The sequence below is a fragment of the Ixodes scapularis genome, unplaced genomic scaffold (assembly GCF_016920785.2).
Source record: "Ixodes scapularis isolate PalLabHiFi unplaced genomic scaffold, ASM1692078v2 PGA_scaffold4__175_contigs__length_147842914, whole genome shotgun sequence".
NCBI lineage: Eukaryota > Metazoa > Arthropoda > Arachnida > Ixodida > Ixodidae > Ixodes > Ixodes scapularis.
The window spans coordinates 31,676,933-31,698,832 of NW_024609879.1; the positions used below are offsets into that span (position 1 = coordinate 31,676,933).

A 21,900-nucleotide genomic window follows, 5' to 3' on the forward strand; every position below is an offset into this window, starting at 1 on the left:
TATGTTTTCAAGGAAGCGTTTCTAGAGTAACAACAAGATCGAAACCTTGAGAAATATAAAAAAAATATTGATGAATATTATAGCAATGAGAAGGAGTAGTATTCTAAAATTCAAAAGCAGAATCATTCGGTGTGTAAAATATTTTAAATTTCATGAAGGATATGAAGGGAGGTACCATCTTGATTTACAAATATTTTGTTTAAAACAAAAACAGGCCTCTCCGAAGTTGGCACATTTGTCCATATTCTCGACAGAACACCCCAAGAGCCGAATGCTCTTGAACAATCTAATTCAAAGTCTCTTTATGTGCTGCTGGAACCACTTTTTCTTAAGTGTCTCAAACACACACCTGGACAGCTGCATCTATCTTTTGAATAGCCCCAAAATGGCGTGCACGCGGGTATTTTTTAATTCCACCTAACAGATGATAACCACTGGGAGAGCGGTCCGCCCATACTTAGGCCCGACTAAACTTCCCACTGGTTCTACTACGCGCCAAAACGAGAGCCCAACCCCATGAGGTTCCGCTAAATCACTACGTCGTGTGTATTCACGTGAGGCCGTGACACCCGGTGTCTGATCGGGTAACGACGTCTTTTTGGAACGTCGTACAAGCAGTCAGATTTAGGTCGCACTTGGGTATGGCGCGGCCGAACTCCTAGTGGTTATGGCATGGTGGCCGTCATATGAAATTACACGCGTACACGTAAGACTGCTTACGTGTAGGAGGTCAAAATCATTATAATCCCGCGGAAGAAATGTTTTAGAGTAATGTTTCTGCACGTAATAAAATGTAGGACTACGTTTAGTACGACGTGGAGGACGACTTCCTAGAGATCGACGCGAAATGCGGCGTCTAAGACGACCTCTGGCATGACGTCTAGGACAACGTCAAGGACGACCTCGGGGACGAGGTCTAGGACGACGTCGAGAACGACGTCTAGGACGATTCCTAACTCAACCTATATTTCGACCTTAAAGAAGACGTCTAGGAGCACGTCGAGAATGGCGCCTAAAGGACGAAATCTAGGGCGACGTCGAGAACGACAGCAGGAGGACAATTAAGGAGGCTGTGGCGTGTTTGCGCGGGCGGCCATGCTTGACTGCAGAAGGCGCAGTAGATGTAGACGCTGCTGTCGATGTCGTAGCCGTAGATGTGGACACGGTCGCTTCACAGCCAATCTCACGAAGCACAAAACGATTACAAAAAAATGCGAGGGGGAGAGGTATGCTTATGCAGCCGAGAACTTAGTCTGCCTCAAAGGGCGACTTATGTCGTCGGTGTAGATAAGAAATTTAGACAGTGCAGTACAATGCTAGCCTGGGTTCTTTAAGGTGCATCAGGCAGTAGTGATACACGATCGCACGCCGATACAAGGCTCATACAGGTCAAAACAAGCAGGGGTGGGGGTTACACCAAGGATCCTTGGGTTCTGCAGCGCGAGCTCTCGCTCCCCGTGCTCCCAGCAGGTGTGCGCTAGCCCCACTCGGCTGCCGATTCCCCTGAACAACGACCACCAGATGAAGTCCAAAGCGCACCTTTCTGTACACGGCACCCCAATGGTGACATCACGCTGAAGACGTATGATGACTCTTGATGACATCACGTTGATGGCGCTTGATGGCGTATTTTTATGGCCATATTTCGGGCACAACGACGAAGGCGCTTGTTTTTCACTTAGTGTATTAAGTGAGATCGTCCTAGTTGTCTGGGGCGGCTTCTAATACCACCTTACGGACGACGGAATGAAAAATGGGACAAGAAGGGTCGTTCATTGAGCGGGCGTGTAACAATCGTATTTCTATTCGCTTATACAAAGCTTTTTTGCTCAATGGAACAAGTACGACTTTTGCCTTAAAAACTCCGTAAACGCCATTTTTCGGTGATTATTACTCTGGAAGCAGATCGCCAGGCGTGGGTTTGAGGCACTTCAGAAATGTGGTTGAAGCATGATATGAAGAGGCGGCCACACAGTTGTGCCAGGGCATTTGGCTACAGGGGAGCCAGTAGAAAAGTTGGAGTTATGCATCGGCCTGTAAGTGACAACCAGCTGCTGCAAACAAATCAATTGTAAGTCCTTGCCTTAATCTATAGAAAGGCAATTGAAAAAATAAGATTTTGTACAATCATCACCAGCTTATTTAAAACATAACTGAGGTTGCTAGAAAGACATAAAAACGAAGCTATTCTTAGACACCAGTTATTAAGCAACCTAGCGGACTGTATGTAACACAAAGTATTCAGGTGAGATTTCACAGTTACACGGATACGTCGTGTATGTACGTTCCTTTCGAATTCTTAATGAAAACGTTCCATTGAATGAGGACGCAATGGTGCACAAAAGCATTTCATTCCGATATTGGCACCTTTGCGTGTTCCAAAATATAATCGCGAAAGCTGTGTTTAATATATTCTAATTAAAAATATCACATCCACAATTGTATAATAAAATATTTAAAGAAATTACTGAACCTTGTAACGTTCCATAATACAAAATGCAGAATCAGTTACGATATATGAGTCTTTACTAAACCGTTCATATAATTCCCTCCCTCCGTTTTCCTCTTACTCTTCGTCCCCCTCCTACTTCGTCCTCTTCAGAAAAGTTCGTTAGCACTACAGTTAACTAATTGACATATTATTCTAGCATTTTGAAAATGATCCGTTTTAGATTGTTAGGAGAATACATTTCCGCCGATATCACATTCCGTGATGCTCGTGTCCGTGGTATCATACCACTTTGAATGATACGGAAAGGCATTTTCGATGGCGTCGCATTCAGTGACTCTCTTTGCAGTGGTGCACCAAATGGTGTTCAGTATGCCTTGCGTGGTAGCTGTTTTCGTGACTCCGTAACGAACAAAAAACTTTTTGTTTGGTTCATGAATGCCTTTCCGAACAATGGCAAAACCGCACATTTTATTCTTCGATGTAGAACCAAATCGTTTGTCAAAATTTATATTCACAGATCTCTTGTTGAGGGCTCTTCTTTTCTTCCGCCTGCAATAAATCGTGTTTGATGCCATATTTTAGATCCACGGGCAAGTAAGGTAGTTGCTTCAAGGCAGCGAATTTGGGACTACAGGGTAGTCGTATGTGAGCTGTTATGATTTGCAACCGCGGACTCATTGGCACACTTCATCCGCCGCAAAAGTTAAGATACATAGAAAACCACTGTTTAACATCTCATGTTAATCTTTCTGCTGGCCGTTTGCTTCCGGGCAATAGGGTGCGGCGAAGCGAAGCCTTATTTATTTTGATCTCGCACATTGTTGGAGCCTTGCTCTGGAAGGCAGGCCCATTGTTGGTCAAGATAACCTTGTTTAAAAACGTGTCCCGATCTAGCTTGGCAATGAAGCTGTTTGCACTTTTTCATGCTCTTGAGGCGGCAATGCGCGTGCACTCGTCGAAGGCTATCAAGAATGCTTGGGTTCTAGCCACTCGCTCACCTTTCTTCTTTAGTGCAGCGAAATCGAGATAAAATACTTCAAATAGTATATCAGAGTGTACCGCCAAAGTCATTCCATAGAATCGCTGGTTGATAGATGTATTTTTTCATCCCACGCCAAAAGTCTCCATGGGCCAGCTTACATATGTCCGAAAGAAATCATCATGGCCGCCTGAACCGATCCTATCAGAACCAAGCCTGAGGAATGAATTAATTGCTATTACTGTGACTTCAAACTTTCCATTGCTGAAGGTTCAATCTTCAGTGCCTTTTCACAGTTGCATGTAGAAGAGTACTTGCGTCTCTTGCCGTATCTTGGAAATAGATAGACGCGACAATACGTCTGCGTCTGTAAGGCCAAACCCTAGGCGATGAAATACCTCAAACAAAATATTTTGAATTAGTTATTTTAACTCGGTGTATTTTTTGGGAGCGGGGGTTCATTCATGTTGATGGGGTATGGTAACACTTGGGGATCTGTGAAAAGGTTAGACTTGTGGCCATCGAGGTACAAACAAAAGTATCGCACTGCCACGTGTACAGCAAGGCCTTCCTTTTCCGTCGTTCTGTAATTCACTTCAAACTTCAAAAAGGTATGCAAGTCATATAGCATTAAAGAGAGTTGCTCAGGTGTTGGCTTCGTCGAATTACGTTGGTAAAGGACAACACCGGTGTCGTATTGTGATATATTCGTGTTCAGTTGAAACGAAACATCGACGTGAGGAAAAATTGGCACCGGATGAAGACTAAATCGCGTGTTCTAGACACAGGTATATTTATTCACTCTCAGTGGACGGTTCAGAGGGCACACCTTGATAAGCTAATTGCGTAGAGCACCCTGTTTTTTTGTTGGTTTTTTTTGCAAAATTTTGAATAAAAGTTTTAAAATGTCCGACTACACCAAGCAACACAGTAAGCGAATGGATGTCAAACGGTTGTGGGAGAGGGTAAATCTGAGCGGCAGGTTCTTGCTTTGTTGCTTTAAACTATCCATAAACTTTCCGTCCAAGAAACACCACCTTTCCTTCAAAAAAATCAATATTTTGTATTCTGTTCTTTACACAGGCCTCTTCCAAAGTCTTAAACACGCATGTCACATGGTCACCGTGATCTTCGGGGATCTTTGTATATACAATTATAACGTCAATATTGCCGCACGCGCAGACGGCAAAGTGGGCAGCGCGCCCACGACCGAACGGTTATCGTGGTTGGTCGGCTCCCACGCAAAAGAGCTGAGATTCGATGTTTAGTAGCGAGGCACCTTCTAGTTGTTTTTTTTTTTTTTTTTACTAATTGTCGTGTTTCGATAAATTCGCTAACACTGTAGCTTGTTCGATGTCAGAATATTCTACACGCCGAAACTTCTACGGCGATTGCTGCTGAAGCCCATGCGTGTGCAAATGGAGCTTCGCGTGGCGAGCCGACGTCAGTTGCGCCCAGCGTTCGGTCCTGCTGTTTCACCGCCATTGACGCCTGCGATGTTAGTCTTCTTTTTTGTTTTTTTTTGTTTGTTTTGGGCACTAGTTTACCTATCAAACGTCTAGTTTGCTTCTCCTTTCGTCTCATCATCAATTGCCACCGGCTTCGTGGAGGACGTTCTGCGCTTCAGCACCCGCGTTAGCCATCAGACTACAAAAGAGAAGAAGCTACGAATCGTCATGCAGGGCGTAAGAGACAACATCTTCGGAGGTCTTGTCCGCAGCCCTTTGACAACAGTCGAAGATTTTGTCACCGACGCGACAAACATCGAGTGCGCTCTGCAGGCAAGAGCGTGTGACTACCACCAACTAACCGTCCTTGGTACCCTTGTGCCGTATAGCTGCAACCTTGGCTCGAACATCCCAGGCATTCGCGATATCGTTGGCGACACCGTCGGGAGAACTCAGAAAGCTGCTGCCCGCTGCCAACCAGCCGGCTTCGCTGTCAATAGCCTAAGTTGTCCGAGAGGAAGTTTACCGGGGAATATAATTGGAGGCTTCTGTCAGCCTAGCAGCACCCGAGGAGTTTACAGGTTGACCTTACAAAAACCGGTCCCATCACCAGAGGAAACAGAACGACGTCATCCATGGTCCTTGTGCGTTGACCACCATGTAAACCTGCCGCCGCGGTCAAGGGTTTTTGTACCTGTCAGGACCATTGAAGCTTCCGGCGTCGACGTTCTGCTCGAGGGCAGCGCCCAGTTGATTCTAAGAAGAGAACTCGGAGTCGCAAGGGGCGCAACAAAGCTGCAGGATGGACGCACTATGGTACTCGTTACAAACTTACGACGAGAGCCACGACACCTTATTAAAGGGACAGCCGTGGGCTACATGAATTAACTTCAGGACTCAGCCGCCATCTCTGCACTCTTGGAATAATTGTTTTCATCGCAGCCCCAGAGAACGCCACAACCAAACTGGACATCAATACGAAGCTTCCTGCTAGAAAACGGCGACGCCTGCTTGACCTCCTCGGCGAGTTCGCCGAATGATTTGCCACCTCCTAAAGGGTGCAACAAACGAAGGTAACGAAGGATCGCACTGCTACCGACGATAACGTGATCCCTGTGCACCAGTCACCGTACCGAGTATTTGTAAAATAAAGATAGTTAATCGAAGAACAAGAGATGCTTAATAACGACATCCAGCATTCAATTAGTCTATGGACGTCTCCAGTCGTCCTGGTAAAGAAGGAGGATGGGACTCTAAGGTTCTGCGTAGACGTTTGTCGACTAAACGCCCTGACGGAAAAGGACGTCTACTCGCTGCCCCCTGTGAACGACACCGTGGACCGGCTGTGCCACACCCGATATTTTTCGTCAATGGACCTGAATATAGGGTATTGGAAAATAAAAGTCGATGAGCGGAGACCGTAAAAAAATAGTTTTCTTCACGCCCGACAGTTTGTACGAGTTTATAATTAATGTATTTTGGACTTTGTACGGCGCCCGGAATCGTTCAGCGTGCCACGAACAGACACCGTGTTAGAAGGTCTGAAATAGCACAGCTGCCTTTTCTACCTAGACGACGTCGCTGTGTTTTAACGAGATTTCGACGAGCACCTGCAACGCCTTCGAGCTGAACTACAAGCAATCAAGATTGCTGGACTCGCCCTCAAGCCCGCGCAATGTGGTTTCGCCTATGAACGAACTGAAGCTTTAGACAACGTCGTGAACAACGAAGGTGTTCGCCCAGACTCCGAGAAGCCGCGGACCGCATCCGCATCCTCGCCACCGTTGGACATGAAGGCCGTTAGAAGATTCCGGGTCTCTTTGCCATTTATAGGCGCTTCGTTCAAGATTTCCCCAAGCTTATTGCGTCAGTCACGCATCTAACAAAGGACGCAGTGAAGTTTCAATGGAAAGAAATACGAAAGCGGGAATTCAGCGTTCTCAAGTGGAGACTCCAGACACCACAGATCCTCGGCCATTTTGACCAGTTCGAAGAAACGGAAGTCCACACCGACAAAAGTAATACGGGACTTGGCGGGGTACTGGTTTAGCGGCAGGAGCTTACAGAGCGAATGATTGCCTACGCAAGTCGGATGCTGCCTAAGGCGGAGTTCAACTACTAAACGACAAAAGAACTGTGCCTTGCTGTCGTCTGGGCGATAATACAGTTTCGGCCGAACTTTTATGATATTCTATTCCGCCTAGTCACAGATCACCACTCGCTGCTCTTGCTCGCGATCGTAAAGAATCCCTCTGGATGCCTCGTTCACTGGAGTCTCCGACTTCAATAATTCGATATGACCATTACGTAAAAATCTGGTTGCAAACACACTGACGCCGACATTTTGTTGAGCGCTCCCGTCGAGTCACCACCGGCCAGAACCGATGACGACGACGAAGGTATTCTTGGCGCAGTCAAGGTAGCCGTAATGGCAGGACTTAAACGGGACGACTCCGAACTCCGTGCCACAATTGATCACCCGCAATGTCAAGGAAGTGTCGTCCCCGCATTTTCTCCCAAGACTTGACAAGCTTTTCCCTTCGACGGGGTGTTCTCTTTTAAAATAACTTCGGGCCCAGCAACCCAGAATGGCTACTGGTAATACCTACAGTCTTCGGGCAGAAATCTTTCAATCCTGCCATGACGACACGACGGCTGGGCACCTTGGCTACAGCAAGACGCTCGCTGGGATTTAGGAAAAGTACTACTGGCCGAGGTTACCGAAGACTGTTCACCTCTACATTTGATCATGCAATGAGTGTCACCGACACAAGAAACCACTAACGAAGCCGTCAGGACTACTGGATCTGATTGCTCCTTCATCCACGCCGTTTCAGCAAATCGAATGGATTTACTTGGCCCTTTCCCACTGTCAACGTCGGGAAACGGCTGTATGATCGTCACCATAGACTATTTCACGCGGTACGCCGAAGCAAGAGCGCATCCTTCAGAGATTGCTGTGGAATCCGCCAAGTTTTTTGTCAACTCCACAGTCCTCAGGCATGGCACTACCGAAGTTCTGATTACAAATCGCGGGTCATCGTACATGGCACAGCTGAGGCAAGAGATCCTCCGTCTTAGCGATACCAACAGCCGGCAAACCACAGCTTACCATCCTCAGACTAATCTGCTGACGCAACGCCTAAACACGACCATCGCCGACGTCATGTCGATGTGCGCCGACGTGGAACACAAGGCGAGGGACGAGGTCCTGCCGTATGTCACGTTCGCCTTCAACACAGCGGTTCAAGAGACCACTCGTGCTACAACAGTCCAGCTGGTGCATGGTCGCAAGATGACCACGATGCTTAAAGGAGGTGTACAACGATTTCAACGTTGAAAGAATTAGCATCTTCTGCTTTTGATATTGTTCACCTTGTCACAAATGACAGAAAGCACACCTCCTTTCATCGAAATGTTGCGATTCTGCCGCATAATAGCGAGGCAAAACTTAGGATATTCCCCAACCTGCAGCGGCCATGAGAAACACGCGGCGTGACGTCAATAGCGAATATTGTTGAAAGATAGCAAATTGTGCGAATACCTGCTCGATAAAAGGTAACTTTTTTATAAATCTTGACGTTGCAACATATATATAAATGCATCGAAAACCTGGTATCATCGAGAAAACTTTTACTATACGGAGTTTTAGTGGCGCCATCTATCGTAGGTTCACGAAACCGACAGCTCTCTGCTACCGCGAACAGCCACCAGAAGCAAAAGGGGGAGGGGGACAGGGCCGGACGAGTATGGCCGGACCCGAATGAGACTTTCCTCCTTTCACCATATATTGTTTGCGCGCCGCCCGCCAGCACGTGGTCACGCGGTCGCGAGCGGATGAGTTCTCTCTGCTCACTGATGGATCTAAGGAAAGAACTTTTCCGGAACCCCGCGCCTACCCCATCAACGTCACTGCGCACGTGACCCGGAAGATGACGTACGAGTTGAGAGGCGGCAAAAACCTGGATCTTTTTCATTTTTAAAATAAAAACTAGGGTATCCAGGCATAATCTGTTTTCTGTAGTTCACTTCAGAAGTGTCAGGCATCAACTTCCAAAATAATTTAAGCAAAGCCCTGATATTGTTGCACAGCCCCTTTAACGCCATGCTACCTCACGAGCCAAATGGCGACGGAAGTGATGAAGCCCAGGTGGTCGCGCAATGTGCAGAAGAAGTCCGACAGCTCGCCCGAGTCCGGATTCAAGACGAGCAACGTATTGACGCTGGCCGCTACAAAATTTGTCGTCCGGACGTTTACTTCCAACTCGGAAGAAGGCTGTAAGTGTGGACACCGATATGACGTCCCGGTGTGAGCGAGCCGCTATTTGAAGCGCTACTTTAAACTATACAAGGTCTTTCGACGCCTCGGCGACCTTAAGTACGAAGTGGTGCTCTACGGAACGCACTCATCACCGCAAAGCTGACCGCGACCCGAGGTGGTTCACATCTTTCGACTCAAGCGACTCTACGCTCGATAGGACTGCGTACTTTAGCGTACCAAACCGTTCTTTTATTTGCTTTGTTTTGTTTTGTGCTGCATCGTGCCGATGCACTTTTTAAGGAAGGGGGGGGGGAAGAGGGAGTAGTGCTCCGTGCGCACCTGGCCAAGTTGGCAGCGCAGTCGTAGCCGCATGGTTTTCGCATGTGGCTCACTCGCAAAAAGCCCTGGTTCGATGCCCAGAAGCGGAGGCGTCTGTTTTTTATAATTGTTGCGTTCTGATAAATTAGATAACTCTGTTGCTTCTTTGAGGTCAGAATGTTTGACACGCCGAATCTTCTGCCGCGATTGTTCAAGAAGCCCACGCATGTACAAAAAACCCTTTGCGTGGCGAGCAGGATCGGTCTTGCCCAGCGTTCGATCTTGCTCTTTCGTCGCCATTGACGCGTGCGACGCTAGTCTTTTCTATATTGTTTTGAGCAAAAGTTCGCCCCATTGAACGTTTAGTTTCATTCAGTCTCCGTCGCCGCATCAATTGTCATTTGTGACCATATAGACGTTACTTAACTTTCCCCCAAACCGATTAGGTACTCCATTCATCATCTTTTGGAACCATTATAATGAAATTTACCAGCCGATGGGGAATCATTTGATGCGCTCATATACATCAAATAGTGTTAAGAATGCAGTAAATGTCTAACACTCATCCCCTTAAGGAACTTGTAAGATTCCTTTGCACAGGTCAATACTAAAAAAATTCTGTACATCCGCCTGTCTGATCGATGATATTGTCGATTCTCGGCATCAGGAACGAGAGAAGTTATGTTTTATAATTGATCACGCGATAATCTGTCAATAGCCGTTCCGATCCCTCTTACTTTGGTACCGTGGTTATTGGCGAAGCCAAAGAGGAGACTGAGGGTAGAATTATGCCTGCATCCAACATGTCTTGAAACTCCTTCTTCAGCCGCCGTTCCTTTATAATATCATGATGCATGGTTTCCTCCAACCCATTGAATTGTCGCTCGCCAGCACGAAGGTTACTTCAATAAAGTAGTGGCGGGTGGGCATTTGCCAACATATATTACCTCTGGGAAGTTGATATGTATATCATCTACCGGTGCGGTAGGTGAGTATATCATCTACCGCACCGGCACTGTTTGCATAAGGTACCTTAATGATATCATGCCTATATATGTTGATATGCATTCTCTTCGTATCTGCTGGGAAAGTGGTAAATCATACTTCAGTCCATTAACCACTAGAGCTTCGTTATGTATTTGTTGGCACTCATATATAATGTTGAATTGAATCAATGTCTTGTATAATCTTTTTTATCAACGTAGCTTTGCTACGTTGATGGGGGGCGTGGAACCGGCGTCATGTTGGTGCCGCGATTGACAAGCGCTTTTCTGCTGACGCAGGCTTTTTGCATCGCTGCGCCGGACTGGGCCTGCAACCACGTGTCGTCCTCGGACGAATTCTACGACGACAACAACTACGAGAATGAAGTGTGCCCAGCATTCGGTTTTGGCGAAAACGACATCGTCCGCTACGAAGAATGGAGTGCTCCGTGGGCTGCTCTTGGGGACTACCGTCTACATAAGTCAGCAGGCACCATTTCGGCGCTGGGGCGTGAAACCGGCGTCATGTTGGTGCCGCGATTGACAAGCACTTTTCTGCTGACGCAGGTTGGTTTCTGTCCTGCACGTTTTTATGTCTATGTCTTGCTGGTTCCACCCCATGAGCTGCATGCATCAATGAGTGCTTGTCGAACGACGACCAACTGTGTCAGGCGGCGTTTTCTGTTACTCAGAAATTACGCGTTTTACTTTTTGCTTTTACTTCTTTGCGGCGATATTGAATTGAACCCTGGCCCTCAGGTGCAGCTAGGGGAACTGCTGGATGGGCAACAGCGTCTAATGGCCAAATTAAATCAAATCGAAGCAAACCAGGCATCGGCCGATTCCAGACTGAATGACGTGTGCAACCGCATAGGATCAGTGGAAGCGAAAATTGATAAACTTGACAATATACAGACTGTTCTTCCAGAGTATAAAGAAAAATGTGACGCACAACTTACGCAGATACAAGCTCTGTCATCATGGGTAGAAACTCTCGAAAATCGTAGCCGCCGCAGTAATCTGATTTTTTATGGATTCCCTGAATCAAATGCGAAAGAAACCGCCGCTGCTTGTGAATACCTTGTTACGAACCTGTGCCACACTCGTTTAGGCGTAGATGATATTCTTATCGAAAAGGCATACCGGCTAGGCAAGCAGTCTACTGATCGTAACCGACCAATCTTTGCAAGTTTTCGTTTTCTGAAAGATAAGGAAAGAATCATGTTTAATGCTCGCAAACTAAAAGGTACAAATTTAAGCATCTCAGAAGACCTCTCCGAATCTGTTCGTGTTGTACGAAAGCAATTATGGGAATACGCGAAGGCTCACCGTCGACCGGATAGCAAAGTTCTGCTAAAACATGACTGCTTGCTCCTGGACGGGGTCAAATTCACTTGGGATGATGAGGCAAAGCTGGTGATTCAGCATTGACTACCTAATAACCGCAAATAATGTCCAATAAACATAACCCTTGTCAACTGTAGAAGTGTGAAAAATAAAGTAGATGAGCTACGGCAGCTTGTAAACATGACTCAGTCACAGGTTGTAATCGGGACGGAGTCGTGGCTGGACGAAAACGTTCTCGATCGAGAGGTTTTCCCTGACAATTACTTATGTTATAGAAAAGATAGAAATTTCCACGGAGGGGGTGTTTTTATTCTTGTTCATGAAAGTATTGTTTCCAAAGAAATGCCGATCGAAACTGAAAACGTTGAAAACGTTTGGTGCGAACTTTCCTTGGGTAATGGTGAACGGCTGGCCGTTGGTGCCTTTTACAGGCCACCAGGTACACAGCCGAGCGTTTTAAGTTCGCTGTCTGAAATTGTTTCTACTATTAGATGCGCTAAAATTATAATTGGAGGTGACTTTAATCTACCTGCAATTAACTGGAAGGCGAACGATCACAGGACTGGTGCAGGAGGAGAATTATACAACGAGTTTTTCACTCTTATGGACCTGTGTTCACTTGAACAGCACGTTCTTGAGCCAACGCGAGACGATAAAACAGGCCACATTCTAGATTAACTTTTATCCAATACGCCAGACATTATCTCAAATACGCAAGTCATCACTGGCATCAGCGATCATAAAGTAGTTGTGGCAGATGTTAACCTTGCAAATACCAATGTCGGTCGGTCAAAACCGCGGAAGGTGTTTTTATTCAACAAAGCAGATTATGATAGCATGTCAGCTGTACTTGATTCGTATTTTCCAACCTTTGAAACGTTGGCTGAGGAACTGAGTATCGAGGATCTCTGGCGTGTTTTAAGAACAAAATAACTGAATTAACGAACTGCTTTGTTCCTTCTGCTATGCTTACTTCGAAGCGTGCACGTGACAAACCTTGGGTATCTCGCCAGCTCCGTAGCCTTATTCAAAAGAAGCGAAGGGCGTTCCTCAAGTACCGTAGCACTCAACTTGCAGCCCATCTTGCCAAGCTGAGCGAGCTAACTGCACACGTAAAAACCAGCATTCACACAGCCAAACAACAATATTTCCAGGCATTTGAAGAGAGGGTGAAGAATAATCTAAAGGAGTTCTGGAGATACGTGAGCAGCAATGCCAAAAGTGATATCTCCGTTCCGCCGCTTAATCACGATGACAGTGTTGTACAAAGTGATACCGATAAGGCCCAGCTTTTGAATTCATTTTCTTATTCCGTGTTTAACCCACCTGCACAGCGGGCTGTTTCTCTCGATGCGCCCTTTGTGACTAATGAGATGCCTCCGATCACACTCCAAGTGGAAGGGATTAGAAAGCTTTTAAATGAACTTGATGTAAGCAAGGCAACAGGCCCCGACAACATTTCTCCTTGTATTCTTAGGTCATGCTCTGGTGTAGTCTGCCTGTATTTTTATGTTCTTTTTGAAAAATCTTTTGATACATCATCATTGCCGTCAGATTGGAAGCTTGGTCGGGTGGTCCCGATACACAAGGGTGTCCCAAGGAACGGGGTCACAAATTACCGTCCGATTTCACTAACTAGCATCGCTTGTAAGGTAATTGAGCACGTTTTATATACAGGCATAATCCATCATGTAAATGCCTCGGGAATACTACATTCCTCCCAGCACGGCTTTCATCAAGGCTACTCGTGTGTGACACAGCTAACAGAGTTTGTACATAAATTGGCAGGTGCTCTTGATGGCCGTGATAGCGTTGACTGCATTTTTCTTGATTTCAGCAAGGCGTTTGATGTTGTCTCCCATGACTTGTTAATTGCGAAAATTCACGGTTATAAAATTGATAAGAAAGTGGTATATTGAATACGCGAATATTTGTCTCTCCGTAAACAATATGTTGTGCTAAATGGTTGCCAGTCGGAATTTGCTGACGTGACATCAAGAGTCCCGCAAGGGTCCGTCCTTGGGCCGCTGTTGTTTATGCTGTACTTGAATGATATCGTGGGTGTTGTGTCATCACCAATGCGTCTCTTTGCAGACGATTGTGTTGTTTATCGAAAAATACGAGCGAGTGATGACGTCGACATTCTACAGGCAGACATAAATGCAATTACCGATTGGTGGAAACTGTGGGAAATGAATATTAATTTTAAGAAAACTGTCCACATCCCATTTACGAGACGGCGTGTTCGTCCCTCAGTACTTATACCATTAATGACGAGCCACTCACTGTTGCCTACGAATACAAATATCTTGGTGTATTCCTAACCTCGACCCTAAGTTGGAATAAGCACATTGACTATACTGTCTCTAAAGCCTCGAGAATGCTTGGCCTTCTCGCTCGTAATTTTAAGCCTGTACCACGTTCCTTGAAAAAAAGACTTTATTTTTCGCATGTCCGCTGAATTTTAGAATATGCCTGCACTATATGGGATCCTCACACTGCTGTCCAGATAATCAAACTTGAAAAAGTACAAAACCGGGCTGCCCGTTTTGTTTTAAACAATTACGACAGGCGCCTTAGTATGACTCGTGCGAAACAGAGCCTAGGATGGAAGGAGTTAAGCTTTAGAAGGAAGAACCTTCGACTGAAATTTTTTAATAACATATTTCACTGTAGAACTGGGATAGATAGAAATGCCTACCTTCACCGGCCAGATTACATATCGCAACGAAAGGATCATGTGTATAAGGTCAGGGAATTCCGCTGTAAAAGTGACGTCTATATGAACTCTGTTTTTCCTAAAACAATACGGGATTGGAACGATTTGCCAGCCTAGGTGGTCAACATTGTTCCTAACGATATGTTTTATTCAACACTAACCTCGTAGTGTCTAGTTAGTTGTTGAGTAGCGTTCCTAGTGTTTAGTAGACCGCATTTTTATTTTTTTATGTAGCCTGCACTTTGTTGTTATACTGAAAGATTTATGGCTTGTGAATATTGCTCTTTTAACTTTTGTATAACTATTTGTGTTCCTCATTTGCAACTTCTCCCCCCCCCCTACTGTAATGCCCCATGGCGCTGTAGGTATCTGAATAAATAAATTGATTGTACGATCCTCAAAAGGCTTTTAATACTAAACGGCCTCTTGGCTGACTATTCTCAAAGACTCGCCGCTGTCGACAAGAGCTTTTAAGACTATTTATTCCATTTACATCTATGTGCAAAAGTGATGACTGTGACAAGCAGGCAGTCCCTTTGGTTATCACTGGGCGGGACCGTACGCCCTCGTCTATGCGTTCTTTTTTTTTTTTTTTCGGGTGCATGTGCATCAGGTGATCCACCCTCTTCAAACTTTACTAAGTTTGTCGGAGATTGCTTTTGGGGAGACTTGGCAAAAGTTTGCCTATCTCTGGGATTCGCCTGTTCCTTCTACAGGCTTCTGTAATACCCGGGGCCGTACATCTAAGCGCAGATGTTAAAAGTAATACACATGATATTTAGCAGTCTTGGGCGCTTTCACGTGGACCTGTTTTTGTAGGTCATTGGGAAGTCTGTGAATGACTAGAGGTGCTACAGATGAATTTGGTAGGGAGTAGTCTGCTAGCTAGAACAGCATTATTTTCATAGAAGTATTACATGACCTTTCCTATCCGGCATCTGCAGAATATCGCATATCCCACTTGTCCACGGTATTTTCTAAAAACACAGTTGGAAAACCCTTTTTTGCACTTCTCCCAAGAGTCATTGAGATGGTCAGTTAAGTACAGTTCACACCACTTTATCGCCATCTAAGTGAGAAAACGTCGCATTTATTTTAACTCGGTCGTCATTAGAGTGCCAGCCGCTTATCTGGCAGGCATACTCACAGAAAGACAGCCACGCGTCGGAGTTCGTTGACTGGCCATAAAATAGTTCAGGCTTCCCAATTCAAAAGCGTGAATATTGCTGGCTTCTTGAAAGTCCCACAAAAGCCTGAAGAATCTTTTTTTTTGTGTGTTATGAGTTGTTCTTGCGCATGTAGGATCTGGTACACCAAGTAGTTAGGGTCTACGGGGCTGGCACCACCTGCGCTCTGAGTTCTTTTAAGAGCAGAGCCGTCTTGGAAGTTGCCTGAGGACCAGTGGGGAAACCGCTGTCGGGACTGCTTGAGAAGTTTTCCTTTGGTGCACTCTGAAGATTTCAAAGAGTGAAGTCGGCGTGAACTTTGCCTTGAGGACCTGCCGTAAAGCCGGCTTAGGGAGCGCTTGATAACTCGCTTTAAACACCGACTGGGAAGTCACCTTGCGTACTGGCTTGTAAATTGTATTGTGAACTGACTAGGATAATTTCTTGGGTGGGTTTAAAAGATATCCTCAATGAAGGTTTCGGCCCGCCTCTATAGGGTCCCTAATCGAGGCGTCGGAATCTGCGACCCTTACGTTGATCTTTAACGTCTTCTTCCGTAAGATAGCATTAATATACATTCCTGAATTTTCACAAACGTGTTGATTGAAGTCTGGAGCAATGACCCGACCCAGTAGCGGGAACGCCTCTTCTTCTTTCGGCTTGCCACACGAGAAGATCTGCACAACTTGAGCTTTGCCTCGTGCCGTGAGGGTAATGCACATAATGCTATCCTGTCGACTGCGGCAAATTGTAAAGTTCCACAATCATAATACACAATCGCTTACGATATATGTAGCTTTACTGAGCCGTTCATTTTCTGAGGATTATTACGCTTTCTTTACTTTTGATTAATTTGGCCACATCTTAGATATAAAAAATTGATGTTGCTAAACCGAAATGTTGCAGAGATTTCCCGCGTCCGTCAGTGCATTCGCCAATCTTCTTCGCGAACAAAGATATGTCTTATATTCAGTACGTTACCTGGCTCTCTTGATTCGCGCATTATTTTTCAGCATAAAGCATAAAAAAAGCTACACCTTGCTAACTATGTGTATTTTCTTCTTTTGCAGTGTGGAAGCGTTCGTCACAGCTGCGGACACTAAAACTGACGTTGCTGCTTTCCTTACCCCGTGTGGTACCAGTTGTCCCGAATGGCTTCATTTGTCTTGGCCTCATCGTTAAGATAGCCCTTGAAGACGTGGGGACCTCGGGTGCACAGCTCTCCCCCCGTGTTCACGGGAACAATCCTGCCTTCGGCGTCCACAACCTTCACCTGCATCGATAGAAGGCGTCATCTGTTTAGTGAATTTTATTTTGAAGGACTTACTGCGCAGGAGTTTTCCGTACATAAACTACTCTATTGAAGCAACGGCAGCATCTTATAATTTAATTAATTTTAATCACAATCCTATTTTCGTAAGTTGTAGTTTACTTTAAACTCTTTTTCGGAGTAGAAGCTACTCCGAAAAAGAGTCTAAAGTAAACTTAAATCACAGTATTCGTTCAAAATCTAACTATAGGATTTCTCATCAGAAAACACTTGAGCATCAAGGTCCCTAGAGTGAGGAAGCCACAAATAAAGACTATTCAGACAAGCTATACATTCTGAGCGGTACTTTGCCTGCGTATTGTTGCCACCCGGCGGAAATTCCCTCAATGTCTGTCGAAACGCGACGCGAAAGTGAAGGTGCCTCGGAGGCTCGCAAGTGGTGCTGACTAATAAGCAGAAAGAAGCTTGACTGCGCCATAAATGCACCTCAAAATTACAGGAAACAGGTAGCCAGGAAAGAACAGTCAGTAACAGGTTGAGAGTTCGGGGGAAGCACCTCTCACCCATTCGCAACTTATCAAAGCAAACATCGGAAAATAGGCGACATCCTCTCCAGCGCTCGCTCTGCTAAAGTGGAAATAAGTAGGAAAGAGGTTTCCCTGAAGAATTAAAACGCCACCGACTTTAGTGTTCGTGAGCTGGGCGTTTGCGCCGCAGTGTAGAGTTCCTGTGGCGCTTAGATCCCGGATGGAGACAAAAACTCGGGTTATTTGAATGAAGGCCTTTTTCTCATAGGAATTCGCTCACATTAAACACAGGCATACCACCCACACCAGATGATAAAATTAAACTCGCGTTCTGACGCTGGTCATATTTTTTTTAATATTTTTTTAGTTGAGTTTGAGGTTGTTGTGTTGCTTTGTGAACAACACAAATAAGGACGAAGTTCTTTTTTAGCATTTTGTCTTCAAAGTTCGAAGTTCCAAATCACAACTCACAAATATTCGGGCAGTAGCGAGGAAAGAGAAAAAATCGGAGAGAGCAACCCTGCACCTTCGCGTAGGAGCCCTGTTATTCCTTTGGGTTGCCTTTTCTTTCCACAAACCAGAAGTTTTTAAATATTGAAAATATTCAAGAGACATTAAAACTTCCACAAACCTCCTCCATAATAAATTAATATAAACAAGCGAACAAAGTGGCTGGAGTCCCTAACTCAAGCATAGCGAAACTTCCAAATGAAGAACGGCACTTCTCCAATATAGGCCAATTCAAATAGTCAACCATGCAAAATGTGTTTTTATGTTCATTGTTTTCATCCAATTTATTGCCTCGTTAGAAGGCCATTTTAAGCTAGCAGGATATGTCTTCGGGAGAAAATTGGGCTCATTGTGAGACAAGAGTTTTGAGTGAATTGACTCTGTGCGCTAATATGAAGCAAATTGTTAGGCTAACGGGGCTTTGTTGCCAAATGAATATTCAGGTTATTTTCCCTGCCATAATAAGTAAAATAAATATAAATTGTAAGTATGTCGCTACATTATTACGGTTGTTAGTAATTTGGTTTTTGACTATTGCTATTCTTTACATTTTACTCGACTCAAAATTACGTTAAACGCTGATTCCGTACACGTTTTAACCTCAAGCAAATAGGGAGTTTTGCGCATTGTTCATACGCCACGCGAAGTAGTTCTTACAAGACTTGATTTTCGGAAGAAGAAGCGATGCTTTTAGCGTTTGAAACAGGTACGTCTTGATATTGAAAGACAAACCTAATCTAAAATGTGCCTACATATGTCTTATATATTTCATAAATTGGGAAATTAGTAATTCTCCACGAGGAGCCGGACCTTTTTTAATAGGGTTATTTACGTAAAAACGAGCATAAAAAGTAACTTAATTTAGTTGTTTTTTTAACAGCCTTTACATGTTTGGTCTACAGCTGCGGATGGCATCGTAGCCATGAATGCAAAATTTGTGGCATCGTAGCCACGAATGTAAAATGTAAAAGCGTAGTCCACAGCTTTCAGAGCAGACGATGATGCGATAAAAATAATATACGTCAAAACACTGTCTGAATATGTTTTATTCTGTCGAGGATGCATGGTAAAAACACGCCTTGCAAATGGAATCAAACGTTTCTTTAGCTGTTCCAGATATCAACTTTTTTGCCATACGTGGAAGTATTCCGCAGTGATCGTGTGTCTTTGTCGACCGCTATGAAACCGGCAGCACATTTATCCGCTCGTCTAGAAGCGGGCCACTTCATCAGACACCTAAGAATACGACACAAAATTCCCCATGGAGTTAACAACCCGTATTTTGTTAGAAATAACGTGCCTCGTGAGAAAAATTAACAAGCCTTGTATCTGAAACGAATATGTTGAAACCTCACTGTCACCAAGCTAACTTCAGTATGCAAGCTTAAAGCAAAAAGCAAACAATTCACGGGAACAGTACATCCAATCACATATGCGAGTCGTACTTAACGGATCTTACAACGTTCACCGCAATATATGCAATGTAGCTTTCAGCCCACACCAACCCAAAAGTCCCAAGTTATATGCGTCAACCCGTTCCTCCGACGCTTAATTTCCAGCTACATTCAGCAGGAAAATTGATGTTCCGTGACCTGTCATGAGCCCTGTACACAATTTCAGATTCCACAATAAATTTAGAAGAATAATTCTCGTCACGTGACTTAACTTCACGATTCATACACACCAATTCAATTTCCCGTCTAAATTTGAAGGTAAAATTAATGTCGCGTGACTTGACTCTAAGTGACCTATGCACTTGTACCGTTTTCCCGCGAACTTCGATAAAAACAGTAAGGCCACGTGACCCCTAGTCGAGTGATATAAACACCAAATAATTTTCTCACTAAACCGGCTAGAACCTTTACCACGTGATAAGACGTCACGTCACCTTTGCACCAATCGCTTTCTCGGCTAGATTTGGCGGGAAATCGATATCATGTGACCTACGCACCGAGTAAGTTTCCCCTTCTAATATAGTGTTTGTATAAACGTCACGTTACCTGGCATGATGGACGTACGCACCAATTAATTTTTCCAGCTAAATATGGAGGGAAAATTGATATCACATGACGTATTCAGCAGGTCGCTTTCACCGCTAAATTGTGGAATTTTAGGCTCTTCATCAACCCCACCTGCCGATACTACTGTTTCATGTCTTCTAGAAACACAGTAAAGAGTGATACAAACTGCTACATACCACGCATCATAGCGCTGAACTTAAATTTCGCTGCCAATATGTTAAAACAAATTATCGCCTGAATTAGGATAGCTGTGACTATGACGCATCGGTTCCCGTAATGCGATTGCTTACCCTTTCGAAACCACTTTCGAGGCACGGGAAGCAAAACGGGGTACAAGTTCGTCTGTTCTTGACGCACCTAGTGTGACCGCTCACTTAACAGATGTACCCCCTTCTTTTGTTTCCCCCCGACCTCACCCAATAATGCAGAGACCTTTTTTTCTTCCTCAGCGCTCGTTTCGTACGCGTTCTTTATGTTTCCATCTGGAGGGCATGCGTCTCATCCTGTTATACTCCGTCAAAGACGCGTTTTTGAGCACTTCGTCGCGGAATAGGATGCAAAATATGACGTCAAAGTTCGCAGGCACCGTAACACAGTGACAAACGAAAAAAAAAAAACACTCATATACACAGATGCAAACAGGCACACACGCTTAGCTCCGACAAAGCAGTACCCCATCGGGATACAGGTAATCCAATTACGTAAACAAGATACGCTGTTTGAGTAGCTTCTCGGAAACGTACGCAATTTGTTTATTGCTTATGTGTGAGTCTCGCTTAGAAGCAGACTACGTCAAGCTATGACTGTATTTTGTTTACCTTACCTCTTTTTTTGTTTTTAATCATCCATGTATATCTCTGCCTGTAAACTAAAACACACACAACTTAGAATAAAACATAAATATATTATGCGAGTCATGAAGGCAGGGACATGCCTTGTGGTATAGAATTATCAGCCGTTCAAAAGGGAACTTGTAAAGATCACAGTTAGATTAACGAAAAGAAAGATTTCGAAATGACAAAATCACCATGCCTATATTTTCAAAATTAGGAATTAGAAGGTTCGCTATTTTACCGGGAAACATAATCAAAGAAGAGAAATATGCTTAGTACGATGTCGAAAAACGCCAGCTACATAAAAACTGTGAAATCATGTTTATGAGCGAAAATGTCATTATATGGGCATGTGCACAATTACAGCTCACAAAAATCGAATCAAAAAGTGGCGGTTACAAATCTCTCCGGTAAAAGTTTCATCGCTCTCCTTATGATCAGCTTGGTGAAGCAGAAACTTCATGACTTGGTTATCAAATTAGCATGGTTGCAAAAAAAAATATTTCGCTACATGCAGAGTCACTACACACTTGTGCTGTTGCTCATAATGCCTGAGACACATGTGAAAAAAACTTCAAGTGAAACCGTGGTTTTTCTATGCCTTTCCGAAATTTAGTACCTAAAGTAACTCCTCTTTTAGGCATGCTACAGCGCGACAACTTATGGAAACGTGGATAACTGCAGCAAAACATTCGAGTAAATATGGATGGCACTGACTATTCCTGGGGTGTCCCTTGTCAAAAGTGGGCAGCGACCCCTGTTTACCAACCTCAACATGGTCCAGCGGTGTCCCAACGGTCCGAATCCAGAGATCCATTGGCTCATCAGGATTCGTGCTGCTGAAGACTGGACTAGTTTCGGTGCCACCGAACAGGATCTGAAAGGTCGCATCATTGCGAGGCATCAGGTAGCAATCCAATAAAACTGTAAAGCATGTCCTAGTGAAGAGACGGTTGAAAAAGGTGTTTACATACGTATAAACCTTTTGCATTCATCCGTGTTCTTATCTTTTCCACAATGGCAGGTTTACACACGGACCCACCCATAACCGCTGCGAAATAAATAA

General features: G+C 44.7%; 1 protein-coding gene across 1 annotated transcript in view; it reads right to left on the reverse strand.

The window, feature by feature from the left end:
• The window catches only part of LOC121837738 (putative acyl-CoA synthetase YngI), a 54,087-nt gene that overhangs the window by 16,449 nt on the left and 15,738 nt on the right, over positions 1–21,900 (reverse strand). The window contains exons 4-6 of the mRNA XM_042293532.1: positions 21,809–21,885; positions 21,604–21,711; positions 16,801–16,946 (exon numbers count right to left, since the gene is read on the reverse strand). Coding sequence (XP_042149466.1) covers positions 16,801–16,946; positions 21,604–21,711; positions 21,809–21,885 — 331 coding nt within the window. The remainder of the gene's footprint in view (positions 1–16,800; positions 16,947–21,603; positions 21,712–21,808; positions 21,886–21,900) is intronic.